The sequence below is a fragment of the Neoarius graeffei genome, chromosome 7, assembly GCF_027579695.1.
Source record: "Neoarius graeffei isolate fNeoGra1 chromosome 7, fNeoGra1.pri, whole genome shotgun sequence".
NCBI lineage: Eukaryota > Metazoa > Chordata > Actinopteri > Siluriformes > Ariidae > Neoarius > Neoarius graeffei.
Genome location: NC_083575.1, coordinates 80793069 through 80815697, shown reverse-complemented (window position 1 = coordinate 80815697; position 22629 = coordinate 80793069). Strand labels below are relative to the sequence as shown.

The 22629-nt window shown below is 40.6% G+C and overlaps 1 protein-coding gene across 1 annotated transcript; it reads right to left on the bottom strand.

Moving 5' to 3' along the window:
• Nucleotides 1-12627: 12627 nt before the first annotated feature.
• On the bottom strand, nt 12628-19771 carry LOC132888931 (GTPase IMAP family member 9-like). Its single transcript, XM_060925021.1, has 3 exons — nt 19694-19771; nt 13560-13593; nt 12628-13475 (listed from the first exon to the last, which is right to left on the bottom strand). Exons 1-3 carry the CDS (start codon nt 19763-19765, stop codon nt 12628-12630), a joined length of 954 nt encoding a protein of 317 aa, XP_060781004.1. The 5' UTR covers nt 19766-19771.
• Between the last annotated feature and the right edge of the window lie 2858 nt (nt 19772-22629).

Here is a 22629-nt window from a genome sequence, read left to right as displayed (position 1 = left end):
AGTGAAACAAAGCAGTTATGACCAGTATGTAATAAACACTCACCGTCCACTTTAATAGGAACACCTTTAGGCTGCTCATTTCTGCAGTTATTCAATCATCCAATCATGTAGCAGCAGCACAATACTTACTTAATACAATGTTTATTCTGCTTATTTCATGTTTCACGTTTACCTGCTATACCTCAAGTGCCCTTGACTGTTTGCTTATTTGAACCAATTTATGTGTGTGTGTGTGTGTGTGTGTGTGTGTGTGTATATGAGTGTTTAGTCTACGTCTAGTTCATACCTAGAGTGTTTATACTGTTTATATTGCCTGAGTGTTTAGTCTGTGTGTAGTTCTTATCTAGTGTTTACACTGCTTATATTGTCTGAGTGTTTAGTCTATGTCTTGTTCTTAGTGTTTATACTGTTTATTTATACTGTTTATATTGTTTGAGTGTTTAGTCTATGTCTAGTTCCTATCTAGAGTGTTTATACTGTTTATATTGTTTGTTTGTTTTTCAATTATTCTGTTTTTATTTATTGCATTGCCTGTTTGCACCGTGGGTCAGAGAGGACTGATATTTCATCTGTGCTGTATGTCGAGCATGTATAGCATATTTGACAATAAAGCTGACTTGATTTGACTTGACAATGCAGAACAGATCCAGGTGAAGAGCTTCAGATCCACCAATGTTCACATCAAACATCAGAACAGGAAAGAAAAAGTGATCTCTGTGACTTTAACCGTGGCATCATCTATTCTTCTAGCATGTAGAAGGGTTTTGTGTGTGTGTGTGTGTGTGTGTGTGTGTGTGTGTGTGTGTGTGTGTGTGTGTGTAGTTCATACTGTATAAATGTTCTTTATATTGCTAATAAGAAAAGATCAGTTTTACTGAGTGTTGAATATTTACAACAGTACTGCATTTACTAGGGGGCAGCAGTGTGTGTGTGTGTGTGTGTGTGTGTGTTGTCGTTGATGTTGTCCACTAGGGGGCAGCAGTCGCGTGCATACAGTGGTGCTTGAAAGTTTGTGAACCCTTTAGAATTTTCTATATTTCTGCATAAATATTACCTAAAATATCATCAGATTTTCACACAAGTCCTAAAAGTAGATAAAGAGAACCCAGTTAAACAAATGAGACAAAAATATTATACTTGGTCATTTATTTATCGAGGAAAATGATCCAATATTACATATCTGTGAGTGGCAAAAATATGTGAACCTTTGCTTTCAGTATCTGGTGTGACCCCCTTGTGCAGCAATAACTGCAACTAAACGTTTCCGGTAACTGTTGATCAGTCCTGCACTCCGGCTTGGGGGAATTTTAGCCCATTCCTCCGTACAGAACAGCTTCAACTCTGGGATGTTGGTGGGTTTCCTCACATGACCTGCTCGCTTCAGGTCCTTCCACAACATTTCGATTGGATTAAGGTCAGGACTTTGACTTGGCCATTCCAAAACATTAACTTTATTCTTCTTTAACCATTCTTTGGTAGAACGACTTGTGTGCTTAGGGTCGTTGTCTTACTGCATGACCCACCTTCTCTTGAGATTCAGATGTCCTGACATTTTCCTTTAGATTTTGCTGGTATAATTCAGAATTCATTGTTCCATCAATGATGGCAAGCCATCCTGGCCCAGATGCAGCAAAACAGTCCCAAACCATGATAGTACCACCACCATGTTTCACAGATGGGATAAGGTTCTTATGCTGGAATGCAATGTTTTCCTTTATCCAAACATAAAGCTTCTCATTTAAACCAAAAAGTTCTATTTTGGTCTCATCCATCCACAAAACATTTTTCCAATAGCCTTCTGGCTTGTCCACGTGATCTTTAGCAAACTGTAGACGAGCAGCAATGTTCTTTTTGGAGATCAGTGGCTTTCTCCTTGCAACCCTGCCATGCACACCATTGTTGTTCAGTGTTCTCCTGATGGTGGACTCATAAACATTAACATTAGCCAATGTGAGAGAGGCCTTCAGTTGCTTAGAAGTTACCCTGGGGTCCTTTGTGACCTCGCCGACTATTACACGTCTTGCTCTTGGAGTGATCTTTGTTGGTTGACCACTCCTGGGGAGGGTAACAATGGTCTTGAATTTCCTCCATTTGTACACAATCTGTTTGACTGTGGATTGGTGGAGTCCAAACTCTTTAGAGATGGTTTTGTAACCTTTTCCAGCCTGATGAGCATCAACAACGCTTTTTCTGAGGTCCTCAGAAATCTCCTTTGTTCGTGTCATGATACCCTTCCACAAACGTTTTGTGAAGATCAGACTTTGATAGATCCCTGTTCTTTCAATAAAACAGGGTGCCCACTCATACCTGATTGTCATCCCATTGACTGAAAACACCTGACTCTAATTTCACCTTCAAATTAACTGCTAATCCCAGAGGTTCACATACTTTTGCCACTCACAGATATGTAATATTGGATCATTTTCCTCAATAAATAAATGACCAAGTATAATATGTTTGTCTCATTTGTTTAACTGGGCTCTATCCACTTTTAGGACTTGTGTGAAAATCTGATGATGTTTGAGGTCATATTTATGCAGAAATATAGAAAATTCTAAAGAGTTCACAAACTTTCAAGCATCACTGTATATGTGTATGTGTATTGTTGTCAATGTTGCAAAGGATACTGCCCTTCTTCATGTCTGTCACTTCTCATTCCTTTTATTCCCATCCGTTTTTATCCATCCAGTTTAGCTTGTTTCACATTTTCTAACATCTGGTGGTTCAATAAAATGGATGTTCTTGAATGTGTCTATCATGTTTGTCTCAAATGCAGGGAAATTCCACTCAGCCTCAGGACAGGTTTACTTCATGAACATTGTATAAACATGTCCAATAATATTTTGCCTATTTATCAGAGCCATAGAGCTTCTTATTCCTGACTGCTGACTCCCTAACCACTTTCAAGCGCAGACTGAAGACCCACCTTCAGGCTGCATCTCTCCCCTGCTTCCCTGCCCACTGTGTCACTGCATATTGGTCTTGACCAACCCAGGCTGTGTACTGTCGAGTCTGGAGTTAGCCGTTGGAGTTTTATTTTTCTATTTAGTTGTACTTTGTCAGTTCAAAAAATATTACACTAAGTCTTATTCTGTCACTTGTTCAGTTGGCACCAGAATGTTCTTGTCTAGAAGTTCAGCACTTCTGGTATGTTACTTTTGCACATGTTGTATGTCACTCTGGATAAGAGCATCTGCGGAATGCCATGTAATGTAATGTAAGTTTACTCAGGGCACAATCTTCTAAAGTATTACTGACATTTTCTCATTCCTCATTGATGAATGACAACATTATATTAGTGTGAGACAGTGGTCATGATCATGAATAAATAATAGCTGTGCAAAAAGAAACTCTAATATTACAAAGGTTTTTGTATGAGTAATATGACTCAGTCATGTAGATCTGGTGCATGGCCTGGGTCTTAAAGTCTTCACCTTCCTATAGGGACATATTGGGGCACCTATGGCCATTTGGCCCTTAACAGCCAGCAGGTAACACATGATGGGTTTGAGATGTTATTTTATCCCATTCTTCCTACAAATAGATCTTAAAGTGTGTAACAGTACGGGGTCGTCGTCATACTTTTTGTTTTAAAATTTGTCACACATTCTCTATTGGAGACAGAGGGGACAGACACCCTCTTCTTCCACAGCCATGCCTTTGTAATGTGTGCAGAATGTGGTTTTGCATTGTCTTGTTGAAATATACCAAGAAAAGGTGTCATCTTAAAGGCAGCATATGTTGCTCCAAAGTCTCAATGTACTTTTCTACATTAATGCTGTAATCACAGCATTAATGTACAGTAAGTTACCTTGACATACCATGAGAGACCCTGGCTTTTGGACTTGTTGCGGTCAGAAATGGCGAGCTGAGATGAAATGAGGACCCAAGAGCAGACTCAAAACAGGCAGTGTACAGAAAATAACTTCTTTAATGAAGTTGAGGGCAGAGGTACAATAGGACTCAGGCAAAAACCAGTGGTCAAAAAACGGGCCAAAAGGTCAAAGAATGGGCCAAGAGGTCAAAACACAGAAGAGCAGGCAGGCACGGTCAGGGACAAAAACAGGACAGAAAAAGCTTCACAAAAACTGAAGAAAACAGGGACAAGGGAAACCCAGGCAGAAGAAGCAAAAACACAATCCGGAAGAACAGGCAGATAAACAGGGGCAAAAACTGGACAGAAAACTAGACAAAAAAAAAACCACGGAACAATACAGGCAGGGGGAATTGAGAAGTCACAATACCAAAGGGCTGTAGCAAGGCAAGGAAAGTCTGCAAGAGACAGTCTAGCAACTGGAGCAGCTCCAAGAAGCAGCTCTTAAGAAGGCCCTGGCTGATGGGAGAGGAGTGGTAGTAGGTGTGGGAGTGCCACTTCAGCGAAAATGGCCTACAGCAAGGCAGGACTGAATTCCTATCCCGGATCCGGCCTGGAGCCGGCATGGAAGTCCCACAAACTCAGGCATGGATGGACTGGACTGGACTGGACTGTGACAGTTGCTGGTAACAGTCTGGATGGTCCTTTTCATCTTTGGTCTGGATCTTTCAAAAAAAGACCTGGAATACTGATTAATCTGACCACAAGATACATTTCCACTGTGTGCTGGTCCATCCCAGATGCCTCCGAGCCCAGAGAAGTCGACGGCACTTCTGAACATAGTTAACATAAGGCTTCCTTTTTGCACAGTAAAGTTTTAACTACCATTTGTGGCTGTAGCTGCATATTGTAGAGCTTGACAAAGGTTTGCCAAAGTAATCCTGACCCCATTATCAGCTATAAAGCAATGACGGTTCTTGATGCAATGCTGTCTGAGGGATCGGAGATCACAGGTGTTCAGCTTAGACTTGTGCCCTTGCCCTTTACACACTGAAATTCCTCCAGATTTCTTGAATCATTCAATGATATTATGCACCGTAGAGGGTGAAATATCCAAATCCTTTCCTATCTTTCTTTGAGGAGCATTGTTTTTAAACATTTCAATAATTTTCTCATACATTTATTGGCAAACTGGAGATCCTCGGCCCATACTCAAAGACTAGACCTTCCCTGGATATTGATTTTGTACCAAATCATAATTACAGTCAGCTGTTGACATCACCTCTTTCAAATCACATCATTATTTAATTGTTTTACCTCATTACTAACCCTAAATTGCCCGCGTCTCAATTTTTCTGGACTGTGTTGCAGGCCTGAAATGCAGGAATGGATGTATATTAACAAATGAACTGAAGTTAACCAAACAAAACATGAAATATCTCGGGTTCGTACTGTCTGCAATGAAATACAAATCCAAGTAAATTTAGACATCACTATTTTTTTTTTTCATTTGCATTTTCCATACCGTCCCAACTTTTTCTGATTTGGGGTTGTAAATAAAGAAAATCTCCACTTGCATCCACATTCCTGGAATCGTCATAATGATACTACGTCTCCCATTTGTATACTTTTACAACATATTATCTGTTCATTCTGAATATTAACATTTGGATACATCTCTAATGCATAGGTTTTAAGACACAATATACTCTCATTCAGCATTTTTTCTTTTCTAAACTAACAAAGGAAGAAAACAATCACACAGTTGGGTTTTTTTAATCCCAGCCCTTTTTAGTTTGATGTGCACTTATAAACACAATATGGATAAAAATGTATTAAAATGTTACTGAAGAGAAGGTAAGGTCATTTTGGATGATGTTTTAAAGAAGAGGTTTTATAATGTTTCAAGGATCAGCTGGAAAGGTACTTATATAATTCTCACTTTATACAGGGTGTTTCAAAAAATTTGATATTATTTGAGATGTAAATGTCCCAGAAACTACATAGTCTAGGCAAATGAAATTGAACAGGCTTAATGTTGAGCAATATAATATCTATTCCTCAAAATTTGAATGAGAAATTTAAAAGGTATGTGGATTCCATGAACGATTTCACAAATTTTCAATTTGCGTGCCAGCCTTCCTCTTTGAACTTTTTGTGCTGTGTCCAAATCTGAATTGCAGTTGGTGCATTTTTAGAGAATTCGCTCATAAATGCACACTGCACAGTCTTGTTCGACTGTGTTCGAGCGTACTCTAACACACAAAACGCCTTTTCTTTTCCAGTGAATGGCATTTCTATACCTAAAAAGATAAAAACAAAAAACATTCAACATAAAATTTTGACCTGTTTCCACACATGCTGTTAAAACTTGAGGTCAACTGAACAAGAATTGGCAAAGTTATTATATTGTGAAATTATATATATATATATATATATATATATATATATATATATATATATATATATATATATATATATATATATATTTTTTTTTTAATACCCTGTATTTAGCTGTAAAAGTGGTCACACTGATGTTGGGCCAGTGTACAGAATCAGAAAAAAAAATAATAATTGGCCAAGGAAGATTATTACATGCAATTTTACGAGTTAACCTAAAGGTCACAATAGTGGAAGAAAAAGAACAGAAATACACAATAGATATAAAAGTTGAATGCGGCATTTTTGTCCTGATGCTGTAGTTTATGGACATCCAAAATACAATCAGCTTTTTATAAGCATTTTCTTTAAGTTTTTTTTCAAAGTCTGTACTATAAATTAACATGAGCAAGAAGATAGTGCTTTTCTGCAACAGTGTCAGTAGGAAGAGACAAAGAAAAGTGAGCATCAACACATTATTTTAGTTAATGTTTCTGGTTGAATTGCTGCTATTCATCCATGGCTGCCTATGCTGGCTTTTTGAATTGCTTTAAAAAATTTGCTCATAATTGCTAGTCCTATTTCATGAAAATGTTTCCTTCACCACTGAACACTTGGAAGTGATTCATTTAATTATGGATTTGTAATCACACTAAATCGAGAAGAATAGTTTAGTTTAATTGGAAATACAATAATGTGTGGCCTCACTATCATACAATCTTTTCGAGTATAATGATGATGATGGTGATTGTTTACATATTCGAAATAAACTAACAGTGAATAAATAAGCAGAAAACAAGAAAAGCAAATCAGCATTTGCAACAAGAACAGGTAAAAAGCCACTAAATTAGAAAATAAACCATAAATAATATAGGTAATAATAATATATCAAAATCAAAAGTGGACTGGAGTTCAAAAGAGTGGGCTGAAGTAAAAACTTATTTAATCCCACCCCTCTTCTTTAGTCAATATAAATTGATTATCGAGCTTCCTTATATATATATATATATATATATATATATATATATATATATATATATATATATATATATAAAATCTCCTTCTCACCCCCGGCGGGGGGGTGGTATCCATGTCATCCTCAAGCTCGGGTCCTCTACCAGAGGCCTGGGAGTTTGAGGGTTCTGCGCATTATCTTTGTTGTTCCTAGGAGTGCGCTCTTCTGGACTGAGGCTTCAGATGTTGTTCCTGGGATTTGCTGGAGCCACTCTCCCAGTTTGGGGGTTACTGCCCCAAGTGCCCCCACTACCACGGGGACCACGCAACCCTTGACCTTCCACATCCGTTCCAGCTGCTCTTTCAACCCTTGATACTTCTCAAGTTTCTCATGTTCCTTCTTCCTGATGTTGGCGTCAGCTGGGATTGCCACATCTATCACCACCACCCTCTTCTGCTCTTTGTCCACCACCACTATGTCCGGTTGGTTAGCCAGGATCTGTTTGTCAGTCTGGAAGCTGAAGTCCCACAGAACCTTGGCCCTGTTGTTCTCAGCCACCTTCTGTGGTATGGCCCATTGGGACTTGGGTACTTCTATTCCATACTGGTTGCAGATGTTCCTGTATACTATCCCAGCCACTTGGTTGTGCCTCTCCATGTACGCTGATCCAGCTAGCATCTTACACCCTGCTACTATGTGCTGGACTGTTTCAGGGGCTTCTTTGCACAGTCTGCATCTTGGGTCTGATCTACTCTGGTAGATCCTGGCCTCTATGGCTCTTGTGCTTATGGCCTGTTCTTGTGCTGCCATGATTAGTGCCTCTGTGCTGTCTGTCAGTCCTGCATTATCCAGCCACTGGTAGGATTTCTTGATATCAGCCACTTCCTCTATCTGACGGTGGTACATGCCATGTAGGGGTTTGTCTCTCCAGGTTGTCTGTTCCTCCTCCTCCTCTGCACTCTCATCAGGGTTCTGCTGCCTGAGACATTCACTTAGCAGTTCATCCTTTGGGGCCATCTTTCTGATGTATTCTCGGATTTTCGATGTTTCATCCTGGACCGTGGTCTTGATGCTCACTAGCCCTCGGCCTCCCTGTTTCCGTTTAGTGTATAGTCTCAGGGTGCTGGACTTGGGGTGGAACCCTCCATGCATGGTGAGGAGCTTTCTAGTCTTGATATCTGTGGCTTCTATCTCCTCCTTTGGCCAGTTTATGATACCAGCGGGGTATCTGATGACTGGTAGTGCGTACATGTTGATGGCTCGGACCTTGTTCTTACCATTCAGCTGACTTTTCAGGACCTGCCTTACTCTCTGGAGGTATTTGGCTGTGGTTGACTTCCTTGTGGCCTCTTCATGGTTTCCATTAGCCTGTGGGATGCCAAGGTACTTGTAGCTGTCTTGGATATCACCTATGTTGCCCTCTGGTAGGTCAATCCCCTCAGTCCGGATCATCTTGCCTCTCTTTGAGACCATCCGGCCACATTTGTCCAATCCGAATGACATCCCTATGTCATCGCTGTAGATCCGGGTGGTGTGGATCAGCGAGTCTATTTCTCGCTCGTTCCTGGCATACAGCTTGATGTCATCCATGTAGAGCAGGTGGCTGATTGTTGCCCCACTACGGAATCGGTATCCGTAGCCGCTCTTCGTGATGATCTGACTGAGGGGGTTCAGGCCTATGCAGAACAGCAGTGGTGATAGCGCATCTCCTTGGTATATGCCGCACTTGATGTTGACTTGGGCAATGGGTTTTGAGTTGGCCTCTAGGGTTGTCTTCCACATTTCCATTGAGTTCTGGATGAAGGTCCTTAGGTTCCTGTTGATCTTATACAGTTCCAGACATTCCAGTATCCACGTGTGTGGCATTGAGTCGTAGGCTTTCTTGTAGTCAATCCAGGCAGTGCACAGGTTGGTCTGTCTCTTCTTACAGTCTCGGGCAACTGTTCTATCGACCAGTAGCTGGTGTTTGGCTCCTCTGGTGTTACTGCCAATTCCTTTCTGTGCCTCGCTCATGTATTGAGCCACATGCTTACTCATTTTTGCCGCAATGATGCCTGACAGGGCCTTCCATGTTGTGCAGAGACAGGTAATTGGCCGGTAGTTGGATGGGATGGGTCCCTTCTGGGGGTCCTTCATGATTAGGACTGTCCTGCCTTGGGTTAGCCATTCTGGGTGGGTTCCATCCCTCAGCAGCTGGTTCATCTGTGCTGCTAGGCATTCATGGAGTGCAGTTAGCTTCTTCAGCCAGTACGTATGGATCATATCGGGGCCTGGTGCTGTCCAGCTCTTCATCTTTGACACTCTTTCTTGGACGTCTGCCATTGAGATGGTTACTGGTTCTTGTTCTGGGAGGTTGCTGTGGTCAGCTCTTAGGTCCACTAACCATTGGGCATCGGTGTTGTGTGATGCCTTTCTTTCCCATATGTCTTTCCAGTATTTTTCCACCTCAGCTCTTGGTGGTTGTTGTTCCCCTGCCACTGAGAGTACACCTTGGCTGGTTCAGTGGAGAACAGCTTGTTTATTCTCCTGGCCTCTCCCTCCTTGGTGTATCTCTTCAACCGGGTGGCCAGAGCTGTTAGTTGCTGTTTGGCAGTTTCGAGTGCCTCTGGTATGGAGAGTGAGTTGTACTTCCTGGGTGCCCCTTTATTCACCATGTTCCCTTTCTGTAGTTCAGCTAGCTGGCTAACTTCTTTCCGTGCTGCCTTTATCTTGGCCTCTAATCGTCTCTTCCATGGTGGATACTGTTTATGTCCCGAGCCCACCTTGTGTCCAAGCATCTCCATGATTACTCTTGCTGTACTGTGTATCAGCTTGTTGGTCTCAGTGATGGTTCTTGTGGAGATTGTCTTCAGAGCAGCATTCACATCTGAAGGTACTTGGCAACTCAGCTTCGGTATTCGTCGGGGGCTCCAGGTTTCCAGTTGGGTCACGATCTTCCTTCTCAGGTCAGCAGCTCTTGTGTTGAGGCTGTTAGCTGTTGGGGCTTGGTACCTAATCTCTGGTTGTGGGGATGATGACACCTGTCTTCCTGGCTCCCCCTTGCCGTAGCATCGTTGTTGTATTTCATTAGCAGATTACGGATGTTGGAACACTGGGCTAATAGCTGTTTCTTTGTTAGCCTTGATTGTGGGTTTCGAAGTATCCAATGGTCATTCGCTGCATGTATCCCCTCTCTCTGGGATTGCTTGTATAGTAGCATTCCAGCAAATCCATATTTTCTGTCCTCAGACATTGATGTCTTGTTCCAGTAGCCCATTTCTCATCAGTTTGCCCTGGTTCCCTAGCAACTGTTGACCTTGTTGACCCGGTATGAGCCGGTATGACTCTATTAGTTATGTCTTCACTCATTCCTGAGGTAGGCTGATATATCATGAGGGGTTTTGCCTAAGGGCCCTTACTGGATGATGTTTTGCCCCGACCGGGATTCGAACCCCGATCTCCTGCGTCGTAGTCAGTGAGCGTTACCACTGTACTATCCAGCTGATATATATGTACTATCCAGCTGATATATATATATACTGTATATTACTTATTACTTCAACTATTCAGATATCAATTCTCTATGACTATATCATATAATTAATTATATATGTATATCCATATGTCTACACATAAGTTTACTACGTAATAATACCACGCTCACAATGGAGAAGAACAAGATAAAAACAAAACAAATAGATGATGACTCAAAAAAGAACAAAATAAAAAAAATACACAGTAAACAGCCAGTTATGATTATCCCCTTCATCCTTATACCTTGTGAAAATCAAATTTTTGTACATCTTTTTAAACCGCTTCATGTCTGGACATCCCTTGAGCTCCTCATTAAACTGTTCCACCGCTTCACCCCACAAACAGAAATACAAAAACTTTTCTTGGTTGTGCGCACCCTATAATTTTTAAATTTAAATAACCCCCTTAAATTATAACTCCCTTCTCTTTCATTGAACAGTTTTTGAATATTATGTGGTAGTTGATTATTGTTTGCTTTGAATAATATTTGTGCCGTTTGATTGTCCACCAGCTCTACAAATTTCAGTATTTCTGACTGTAAGAATAATGTACTTGTATGATCCCAGTAATCAGCCTTGTGTATAATCCTTATTGCTCTTTTTTGGAGAACGAATAATGAATGTATTGTATTTTTGTAATTATTGCCCCATACCTCTGCACTGTAACTTAAATAAGGTGAAACCAGGGAACAGTAAAGAATGCGGAGTGAATTGTGATCTAGAAACTGTTTGACTTTGTTTAATATTGCAATACTTCTTGATACTTTGGATTGCATGTTTTTATATGTGGTTTCCAGCTGAGTTTTCATCAATAGTTGTTCCAAGAAATTTGATTTTCTATAATAACCCCATCTATTTGAATATTTATTTGTGTGTTTGTTTTGTTGTTACCAAATAATATTACTTTGGATTTGTTCAAGTTTAATGATAATTTGTTACTGTTGAACCATATTATTAAATTTACTTATTTCTGTTGTGATCTCCTGCAATAGTTCCATTAAATTATCACCAGAAAAGAGGATATTTGTATTGTCTGCAAACAAAACAAGCTTCATTATTTTAGATACACTACATATGTCATTGAGATATAGTATAAAAAACTTTGGTCCTAGCACTGACCCCTGGGGAGCACCACAAGTTATGTCCAAACATGAGGAAGAACAATCACCCAGCTTCACAAACTGTCTCCTGTTACTTAAGTAGCTTTTAACCCAGTTTAAAACTATACCCCTGATGCCATATCGTTCCAGTTTTTTTTATTAATATGTCATGATTTATTGTATCAAATGCTTTCTTTAAATCAATGAATATTCCAACTGCATGTTTTTTTCTGCTCTTTTGAATTGGTGATTTCTTCAACTAATTCTATTAAAGCCATTGATGTTGATCTATATGGTCTAAATCCATACTGACTGTCACTAAGTAGTTTATGTTTGTCAATGAATTTATCCAATCAGTTATTGAAAAGTTTTTCAAGAATTTTGGAGAATTGCGGAAGTAATGAGACAGGTCTGTAGTTTGTGAAGTGGTGTTTGCTCCCAGATTTGTACAGAGGAATGACTTTTGCTGTTTTCATTCTGCTTGGAAATGTACCAGTTAGAAATGACAAATTACATCTATATGTAAATGGTTTGGATATTCCATCTTTTTCAATATCATCATGTCAATGTCATCACAGTCGGTAGATTTTTTGTTCATACATTTCCCAACAATATCAACAATTTCTTTTTCTTCCACTGCTGTGAGGAACATTGAAAAAGGATTATTGTCTATCAAATTGCCCAGATTTTCAACAGATGTTCCTGGATCCGGGATTTGTTCTGCTAAGACTGGTCCTACATTTAAAAAGTAATGGCTGAAACTATTAACTACCACATCAATTAAAATAGTATCATTTAAAAAAATAATTGACAGTTAAAGTAGAACTGAGAATATACTGTATTATTACTTTAGAAGTAAATCTGACCTTACATGTTGTATAAAATTTTATGAATCTTTGTGTAAACTGCATTTATAACATCGTATGTCCATTCAAACAGTGAGGAGCTTCTCTCAGCTTTCCATCTTGCCTGTCTCTCATGTTCCTCCTGAGCTTTCCTTTTTTCTCTCTCAAATTCTTCCCCTTTAAACTTCTTCCTCAGCTCTTCTATCTCCTTCTGTCTCTGCTCTTCATTCTCTTTCAGGATGCGCTGTTTCTCTGCTTCTATCGCTCTCTCAGCTTCCTGAAGCATCTTTGTAGTGTAATGTTCTCCACCATTTACCGTTACCATCTTATCGATTTGGTCCAGGAGCTGGATGACTTGTTCTGGATTTTGATCTTCATTATTGAACACATGGTATCCACCTTTGCATTTCTTGATGAAATTCAAAAGCTTTGGACTGTTGCGTACAAATTGATGAACGTCTTCCCCCTTCAGTTGATCTCCGTGAGTGAAGAGAGCCATAGTGTAACTGGATGACTTTTCCCCAAAAATTGCTTGAAACATCTTAACTGTGTCTTCTTCTTCCTGTGTAAATCTACCTATGCTGATCACAACTAAAAGGACATGAGGTCCTGGAGCAGAGAATGGGATGCACAGTTTAATCCGACTGACCACCTCATCTGCAGATAACTGAGTGTCGAACAGGCCTGGAGAGTCAATAACAAACACCTTTCTGCCATGTACGCTTCCACTGGCTTTCTCACACTGTGTGGTAACAGAAGAAGAGGATGTCTTTGATTCAAAAGACTTTTTTCCAAGGATGGTGTTTCCTGTTGCACTTTTGCCCACACCCGTCTTTCCGATAAGCACGATCCGAAGCTCATTGTTGAATTCTGTTATTGTTAGAACATGAAATTAATTTCATGTCTGATAGCACTTTTGGGATATTTTTGTAAATGTTAATATACAGTACATACCTGGTTCACTCGAAGGGGTGCTCTCTTTAAAAATCTGTGAGAAAAGGCATTTAGTGTGGTCTATGTTACATGTACAAATATACCAATACAATGTACAAAAATTATCAAATAATTGACCTCCTACCGTAGGTGTCACCCAGGAGCATATACATTAATTATGTGATGTAGGTGCATATATGGGGGCAAATATCTCCATGGGTAGTTCACTTATGCTGAATTCATCTCTTTACAAATGCTAATCCATGGTCAGCAAGCAGTCAAAACTTCACATGAGTTAATTATACTGTAGCTGTAATGAAATTCTTCTCTATGAATATTATTGCTTGGATATGGTTTATGTTGGAGAAAGTATTCAGTCATTTTCTTCATGGAAAGTCAATCATTGACGCATTCAGCATCCAATACATACTGAATGTTATTTAATGTTATGGTTTTTTCTACCTTTCACTTTTGTCATCCTCAAGGCTACAATTGTATACATCCAACCATCCATCCATTATCTACAGTGGTGCTTGAAAGTTTGTGAACCCTTTAGAATTTTTTATATTTTTTGCATAAATATGACCGAAAACATCAGATTTTCACACAGGTCCTAAAAGTAGATAAAGAGAACCCAGTTAAACAAATGAGACAAAAAAATTATACTTGGTCATTTATTTATTGAGGAAAATGACTCAATATTACATATCTGTGAGTGGCGGCACGGTGGTGTAGTGGTTAGCACTGTCGCCTCACAGCAAGAAGGTCCTGGGTTCGAGCCCCGGGGCCGGCAAGGGCCTTTCTGTGCGGAGTTTGCATGTTCTCCCCGTGTCCGCGTGGGTTTCCTCCGGGTGCTCCGGTTTCCCCCACAGTCCAAAGACATGCAGGTTAGGTTAACTGGTGACTCTAAATTGACCGTAGGTGTGAGTGTGAATGGTTGTCTGTGTCTATGTGTCAGCCCTGTGATGACCTGGCGACTTGTCCAGGGTGTACCCCGCCTTTCGCCCGTAGTCAGCTGGGATAGGCTCCAGCTTGCCTGCGACCCTGTAGAAGGATAAAGCGGCTACAGATAATGAGATGAGATGAGATATCTGTGAGTGGCAAAAGTATGTAAACCTCTAGGATTAGCAGTTAATTTGAAGGTGAAATTAGAGTCAGGTGTTTTCAATCAATAGGATGACAATTGACGTCTAACTGGTAGAGGAGGAGGTGTCGCGGTTATTTATAATGATTATCTAGGTGTAACACACAAACCTGGTTAGAAATTCCCTTACAGAAAAAACACATGAATTTCCCATGTATTTCACATGCGATCACATGCTACCACATGTGTTACCATGTAGAGCACATGTGGAAAGCATGTTACCACATGTGTAAAACATTCCCACATGTGATTCATATAAAATTGGGCCAAAACCACATGTTTCCCATGTGCAAATACCATGTTTCCCATGTGCAAAATACATTTTCCACATATTTCACATGTGAGAAATCACATGTGAAGTTCATGTGTTTTTTCTGTAAGGGTTTAATACATTTGAAGTTCTTCATACTCATATAATGTATGTAGCCTCAAAAAAATAGGCCTACCCAGTTAATTCCGTTACTTATTATTTTCAGGCCCCCGGGGCCATATTCTGAGTTTCTTTCTGAATTTGCAGATTTTCTCTCAGACCTGGTTATTTCCTTAGACAAAGCTTTAGCTGTCTGAGATTTTAATATTCATTTCGATAACCCAGAAGACCCTTTGAAAACAGCATTTGTGTCCATTTTAGATTCAGTAGGGATTAATCAGAATGTCATAGGACCAACCCATAATGGTGGTCACACCCTTGATCTGATACTAACATTCGGGTTAAACGTAGAAAATATAGTCACAATTCCACAGTCTGAAGGTATCTCAGATCATTACCTCATCTCATTCAAAATATATCTGAGTATATGCGCCTCACCATGCTACTGTATTAAACATACATTCATGTCAACTACTGCACAGAGCTAAATGATTTCCCAGAGTTATCAACTTTGATTGGGTCACTGTCAGCCCCTGCAGAACTTGATCAGGCAACTGAATGCTTAGAGTCAACGTTCCGCTATACTTTAGATAATGTAGCTCCTCTTAAAAGGAAAATGATCAGAGAGAAAAAAATTAGCACCCTGGTATAATGATGACACTCGCACTTTAAAACAGACCACTCGAAAATTGGAACGTAAATGGCATCAAACAAAATTGGTAGCGTTCAAATTAGCGTGGAAGGAGAGCTTCCTGAAGTATACTGTAGAAAAGCTCTTAGTGCTGCTAGATCAACATATCTCTTCTCCTTAATAGAAGATAACAAAAATAATCCTAGATTTCTATTTAATACTGTAGCAAAATTAACCAGGAATAAGTCCACTATAGACACATGCACACCTGCAGTATGTAGTAGCAACGATTTCATGATTTTTTTTAATGATAAAATTGAGAATATCCGACAAAAAATTCAAACTACTAATTTAAGGTCAGACAATGTAAGTGACCCTGTAGTTAACAATATAACTGTATCAGATCATCAATTAGAATGTTGTACTTCCCTAAACGAAACTGAATTACTTTCATTAATCTCGGCATCAAAAGCCTCAACTTGCGTACTAGATCCCTTACCTACATGTCTATTCAAACAGATAATACCTGAAGTAATTGAACCGCTTCTAAAAATAATAAATTCTTCTCTTACGATTGGCTATGTACCCAAATCCTTTAAACTAGCAGTTATCAAATCCCTGATTAAAATCCCTGACTTTGATCCCTGTCAGCTGTCCAATTATCAGCCAATATCAAACCTCCCCTTTATCTCCAAGATCCTTGAAAAAGCTGTGGCACAGCAGTTATGCTCATATTTACATAGGAATAACATCCATGAAATGTATCAGTCAGGATTTAGACCTAATCATAGCACAGAGACAGCTTTGGTTAAAGTAGTAAACGACCTACTGTTGGCGTCTGATCAGGGCTGTGTCTCTCTGCTTGTGTTGCTTGACCTTAGTGCAGCATTTGATACCATGGATCATTCCATTCTTCTGGATAGACTAGAAAATGTTGTGGGAGTTAAGGGAACGGCCCTCTCCTGGCTCAGGTCTTATTTAACTGATCACTATCAGTATGTTGATATAAATGGCAATATTTCTAGACGTACTGAGGAAAAGTTTGATGTTCCACAAGGTTCTATCTTGGGTCCACTGCTTTTTTCTTTATATATGTTACCTCTGGGTGATGTTATTCATAAACATTGTATTAGTTTCCACTGTTATGCTGATGACACACAGTTGTATGTTTCTGCAAAACCAGATGAGAGACACCAGCTTAATAGAATTGAGGAATGTGTAAAGGACATTAGACACTGGATGGTTATTAATTTCCTTTTGCTTAACTCTGACAAAACTGAAGTACTTGTACTAGGACCACATGCAGCTAGAAGTAAGTTTTCTGATTACACAGTAACTCTGGATGGCCTTTCTGTTTCTTCATGTGCAGCAGTAAAAGACCTCGGAGTGAGTTATTGACCCCAGTCTTTCATTTGAAACTCACATGGATAACATTACCCGGATAGCTTTCTTTCATCTCAGAAATATTGCAAAGATAAGAAATTTAATGTCACTACCGTACGTGACGCGGAAAAACTAGTTCATTCTTTCGTTACCTCCAGGTTGGATTATTGTAATGCCTTACTGTCTGGATGTTCCAATAAGTGCATAAACAAGCTCCAGTTAGTTCAAAATGCAGCAGCAAGAGTCCTTACTAGAACTAGAAAATATGACCACATCACCCCTGTCTTATCCACACTGCATTGGCTCCCAATCAAATTTCGTATTGATTATAAAGTACTACTATTGACCTGTAAAGCACTGAATGGTCTCGCACCACAATACCTAAGTGAACTTCTGGTCCTCCATGACCCGAATGGTCTCGCACCACAATACCTAAGTGAACTTCTGGTCCTCCATGACCCGCCATGCCTACTTAGATCAAAAGGTCCAGACTATCTGCTGGTACCTCGTATAGTGAAGGCTACATCAGGGGGCAGAGCCTTTTCTTACAAAGCCCCACAGTTATGGAACAGCCTTCCAAGTAGTGTTCGGGAATCAGACACAGTCTCAGTGTTTAAGTCTAGGCTGAAAACATATCTGTTTAGTCAAGCCTTTTGTTAATAGTGTTTATGAGGTAAAGGTGTAGATCTGGAGGGTCCTCAGACATAGAGTGTTTTGGTAAACTGGGATGTATGGATGCTGTCAGTCCCCACTCGCTTGCTCACTCGAGTCTGTTGACGGTGTAGTGGCTGCTGCTTTATGTCCTGGGGCTCCCTCATACCTGTGTTACCTTCTGGCTCTGCCCTTTTAGTTATGCTGTCATAGTTAATTGCTGGAGTCCCTGCTTGTACTCAGTGTGTACTGTGTACTGTTCCTACTTATTCAGGTGACATTGGGCATACCTAACAACCTGTGTTTTCTCTCCCTCTCTCTCTCTCTCTCCCCCTCCCCCCAAATCTGTCCCTCTGAGTTACATGTCGGTCCTGAGATCGAGATGCTGACCTCTTCTGCTCCTTGGACCTGCTTGATCCATCCTGGTGCCCTGTGTCTGGTTGGAGTCTCATCGCATCGCTCCTGTGGAGGACAGCCCCATGAGGACAGTTGAAAGTCACACTTGGAGGACGCTCTGGACTCTTACAGTAATGCTTTTATGGCTGAGGACTACAGTTGACTTGCTAACTTTAGGACTGCAGTTGTCATGAACCGTTTTGCACTCAGATTTCCATCAATGAAGAGTTTATAACATCAACGAAACTGACTTCATGTTAAAACTGTTAATATTATAGTCATGCTGTCTGTTGTTGCCCAAATGAGGATGGGTTCCCTTTTGAGTCTGGTTCCTCTTGAGGTTTCTTCCTCATGTTGTCTGAGGGAGTTTTTCCTTGCCACCGTTGCCACAGGCTTACTCATTGGGGATAGATTAGGGATAAAATTAGTTCATGTTTTAAGTCGTTCAAATTCTGTAAAGCTGCTTTGCGACAATGCTTATTGTTAAAAGCGCTATACAAATAAACTTGACTTGACTTGACTTAAAATTCCTCCAAGCCGGTGTGCAGGACTGATCAACAGTTACCGGAAACGTTTAGTTGCAGTTATTGCTGCACAAGGGGGTCACACCAGATACTGAAAGCAAAGGTTCACATACTTTTGCCACTCACAGATATGTAATATTGGATCATTTTCCTCAATAAATGAATGACCAAGTATAATATTTTTGTCTTGTTTGTTTAACTGGGTTCTCTTTATCCACTTTTAGGATTTGCGTGAAAATCTGATGATGTTTTAGGTCCTATTTATGCAGCAATATAGAAAATTCTAAAGGGTTTACAAACTTTCAAGCACCACTGTATATGTCAGGGTAATGGGTGAAGCTGGAGCCAATCCCAGCTGACTTCCCTGCTAAATCCCAGGTGAGAGTTGGGATACACCCTGGATATTTCGCCAATCTGTCACAGATCTAACACAGAGACGAACAACCATCCCCACTCACATTCCCACCTATGGGCAATTTAGAGTAGCCAGCTGACCTAATTTTCATGTCTTTGGACTGTTGCAGGAAACCCATGCAGGCACAGGGAGAACATGCAAACTTCACACAGAAAGGCCCCAGTCAACCACAAGGTTCGAACCCGGAACCTTCTTGCTGTGAGGCAACAGTGCTAACCACTGCACTACTGGGCTGCTCCCAGTTGTATATACAATAATATAAAAAACACAAAACTCTTTCTTGCACATAATCTAACTTTACACTTAACAAAAGAAGTACATTATTATATCAGTTCGGACATTTCAGCTTACCTGAAACACAAAAGCTGCAACAACCACAGAACATGCCAGCAGCAGCAGGAAACCCATGCAGGCACAGGGAGAACATGCAAACTTCACACAGAAAGGTCCCAGTCAACCACAAGGTTCGAACCCGGAACCTTCTTGCTGTGAGGCAACAGTGCTAACCACTGCACTACTGGGCTGCTCCCAGTTGTATATACAATAATATAAAAAACACAAAACTCTTTCTTGCACATAATCTAACTTTACACTTAACAAAAGAAGTACATTATTATATCAGTTCGGACATTTCAGCTTACCTGAAACACAAAAGCTGCAACAACCACAGAACATGCCAGCAGCAGCAGCTTAGAAGAAAGAAGCCAGGGCATGTACTGCTTTATTCGTCCTGAGAATTTTTATGTTAAAGTTCAAATAAATTAACTCAATAACACAGCCATATGACAATTATTCAAAAATACTGTAATTAAAATTAATGTATCAACAAAATTAAGTTACATTTAATATGATATATAATCTTAAAATTGACATATGAAAACCCTTTTAGACATACGCCTCACCTGCCATCTTGCTTGTGGATGTTGGAGTCTCTCTGATCTGAGTTTGGAACTTATTATCTCTCAGAGCCTGAGTTTTGTTTTCCCATGAAAGATTAGTTTCACTTTTATTTCTCCTTCATGAGCAACACTCACACAAAACAAGAGCCTTTGTTATAGCACTTGACTACGCCATAAACAGATCTTAGTCTGTTTTTGTTGTGTGAGAAAATGTATTATCTCTTAAGGTTGTGGTGAAGGGAAGCTATGGCAGGTTTTTAGTGTGACTTTAAATGTTAAAACATTATAAACTAAAAATTTTAATTCATAGAGATACTCTAATTGCAGAAATTCAATTACAGCTTTAAACTTTATAGGTCTATATTTATTAGGTAATTTATTATTGTTTGTTTTTCATATCGTTATATTTATCTCAAATATATTCCTAAAATGTGTTAATTCGCAAAACTAGGCAAAACAGCAGATTGTTTACTTGTAAATATAGGTGAGAGTCGGATAGGGTGACCACCTGTCCCGCATAGCGCGTGCGCGTACAGCATTTGAAGCCGAATTTATGCGTCCCACAAATTCAGAACGTGTCCTGCATAATCGATGCTTGCTGAGGGGGATGTCGCTGAGGGTGGATGTCGCTCAACGACAACGAAGTCGATCATTGACCTCCGGCCTAAGGTGTCCTGGTGCCACGTGCACTTATGGACACCCCTATGCTTGAACATGGTGTTCGTTATGGACAAACCGTGACTAGCACAGAAGTCCAATAACAAAACACCACTCGGGTTCAGATCGGGGAGGCCGTTCCTCCCAATCATGCCCCTCCAGGTATCATTGTCGTCACCCAAGTGAGTGTTGAAGTCCCCCAGTAGAACAATAGAGTCCCCAGTCTGAGCACCTCTCAGTACCCCTCCCAGGGACTCCAAGAAGGCTGGATACTCTATACTGCTATTCGGCCCGTAGGCACAAACAACAGCAAGAGCCCTCTCCCCGATCCGAAGGCGCAGAGAGGTGACCCTCTCGTTCACTGGGGTAAACTCCAACACATGGCGGCTGAGCTGGGGAGCTATAAGCAAGCACACACCAGCCCGCCGCTGTTCACCATGGGCAGCTCCAGAGAAGTGGAGAGTTCAGCTCCTCTCGAGGAGCTAGGTTCCAGAGCCCAAGCTGTGTGTGGAGGTGAGCCTGACTATCTCTAGCCGGTACCTCTCAACCTCCTGCACAAGCTCAGGCTCTTTCCCCCCCAGTGAAGTGACATTCCATGTCCCAACAGCTAGCTGCTGTGTTTGGGGATCAGGTCGTCGAGGCCTCTGCCTTCGACTGCCGCCCAATCCACACTGCACCAATCCCATACGGCTACCTCTGTGAGTGGTGAAACCACAGGAGGTCGGGCCCACGTCACCGCTTCGGGCTGAGCCCGGCCGGGCCCCGTGAGCAAATCCGGCCACCAAGCGCTTGCATACGAGCCCAACCCCGGGCCTGGCTCCAGGGTGGGGCCCCGGCTGTGCCATACTGGGCGATGTCATGGTCCTTGATCGATTGTTATCCATAAGGGGTTTTGGTGAACTGCCTCTTAGTGTGGCCTGTCACCTAGGACCTGTCTGCCTTGGAAGACCCTAACAGGGGCATAATGCCCCCAACAACATAGCTCCTAGGATCATTCAAGCACACAAACCCCTCCACCACGATAAGGTGGCAGTTCTAGGAGGGGCAAAAAAAAAAGATACAAAAAAAAATACTGATGTTATAAATTTTAACACAACAAAGTACCATTGTCAATGTGTGAATTACAATAATTCTGTAGTTTTCTCACTAAACCAGGTAATAAATAGGTCATGTACAGTATACCGTGCTCTCCACAATTATTGGCACCCTTTCTAAAGATTAGTAAAAAGGGTGAGAAAAAAAATCCACCTTTTGGTGAAGTTGTTTCATCTCACATGGAGGAAAAATGAGAAAAATTCAACTTTTAATTGAAAGATTTATTCAGAGAAAAACAAATCCCTCATCAAGAAATAATTATTTTCAACAAAAACACATGTGCCACTATTATTGGCACCCCTGGAAATAATAGTGAACCCAATAACTATGAACACTAAAGCATGTTTCCCATTTAAAGTGAATATTTTTGAGTTGATTGGAGTGTGTAGGAACTTTCAAGCTGTAATCAATGACTTCCTGATTAACTGGGGAACAAATATGAGGTGACACAGAGGCCAAATTCCCTTAGTCATCCATCAACATGAGAATGATAAGAGAACACACAAATCAAATGAGGGAGAAGTATCCAGAAAAAAAGCCTTTTCTGTCAGTTAACCACAAACGTAAACACCTGAAGTTTGCAAAACGCTACAACAACTTTGACTGGAACTGTGCGATGGTCTGATGTAACAAAAATGGAGCTTTTTGGTAATAAACACTCAAGGTGAATTTTATGGAGAAAAAAGGATGGCTATTATGAACCCGATCCCATCTGTAAAATATGGTGGAGGTTCTGTGATGTTTTAGGGCTGTTTTTCCTCTAAAGGCCCTGGAAACCTTGTTAGGGTACATGGCATCATGGATTCCATGAAATACGAGGACATTTTAAATCAGAATCTGGCTGCTTCTGCCAGGAAACTAAAACTGGGTCATCATTGGATCTTCCAGCAGGACAGTGATCTGAAGCATATGTCCAAATCAACACA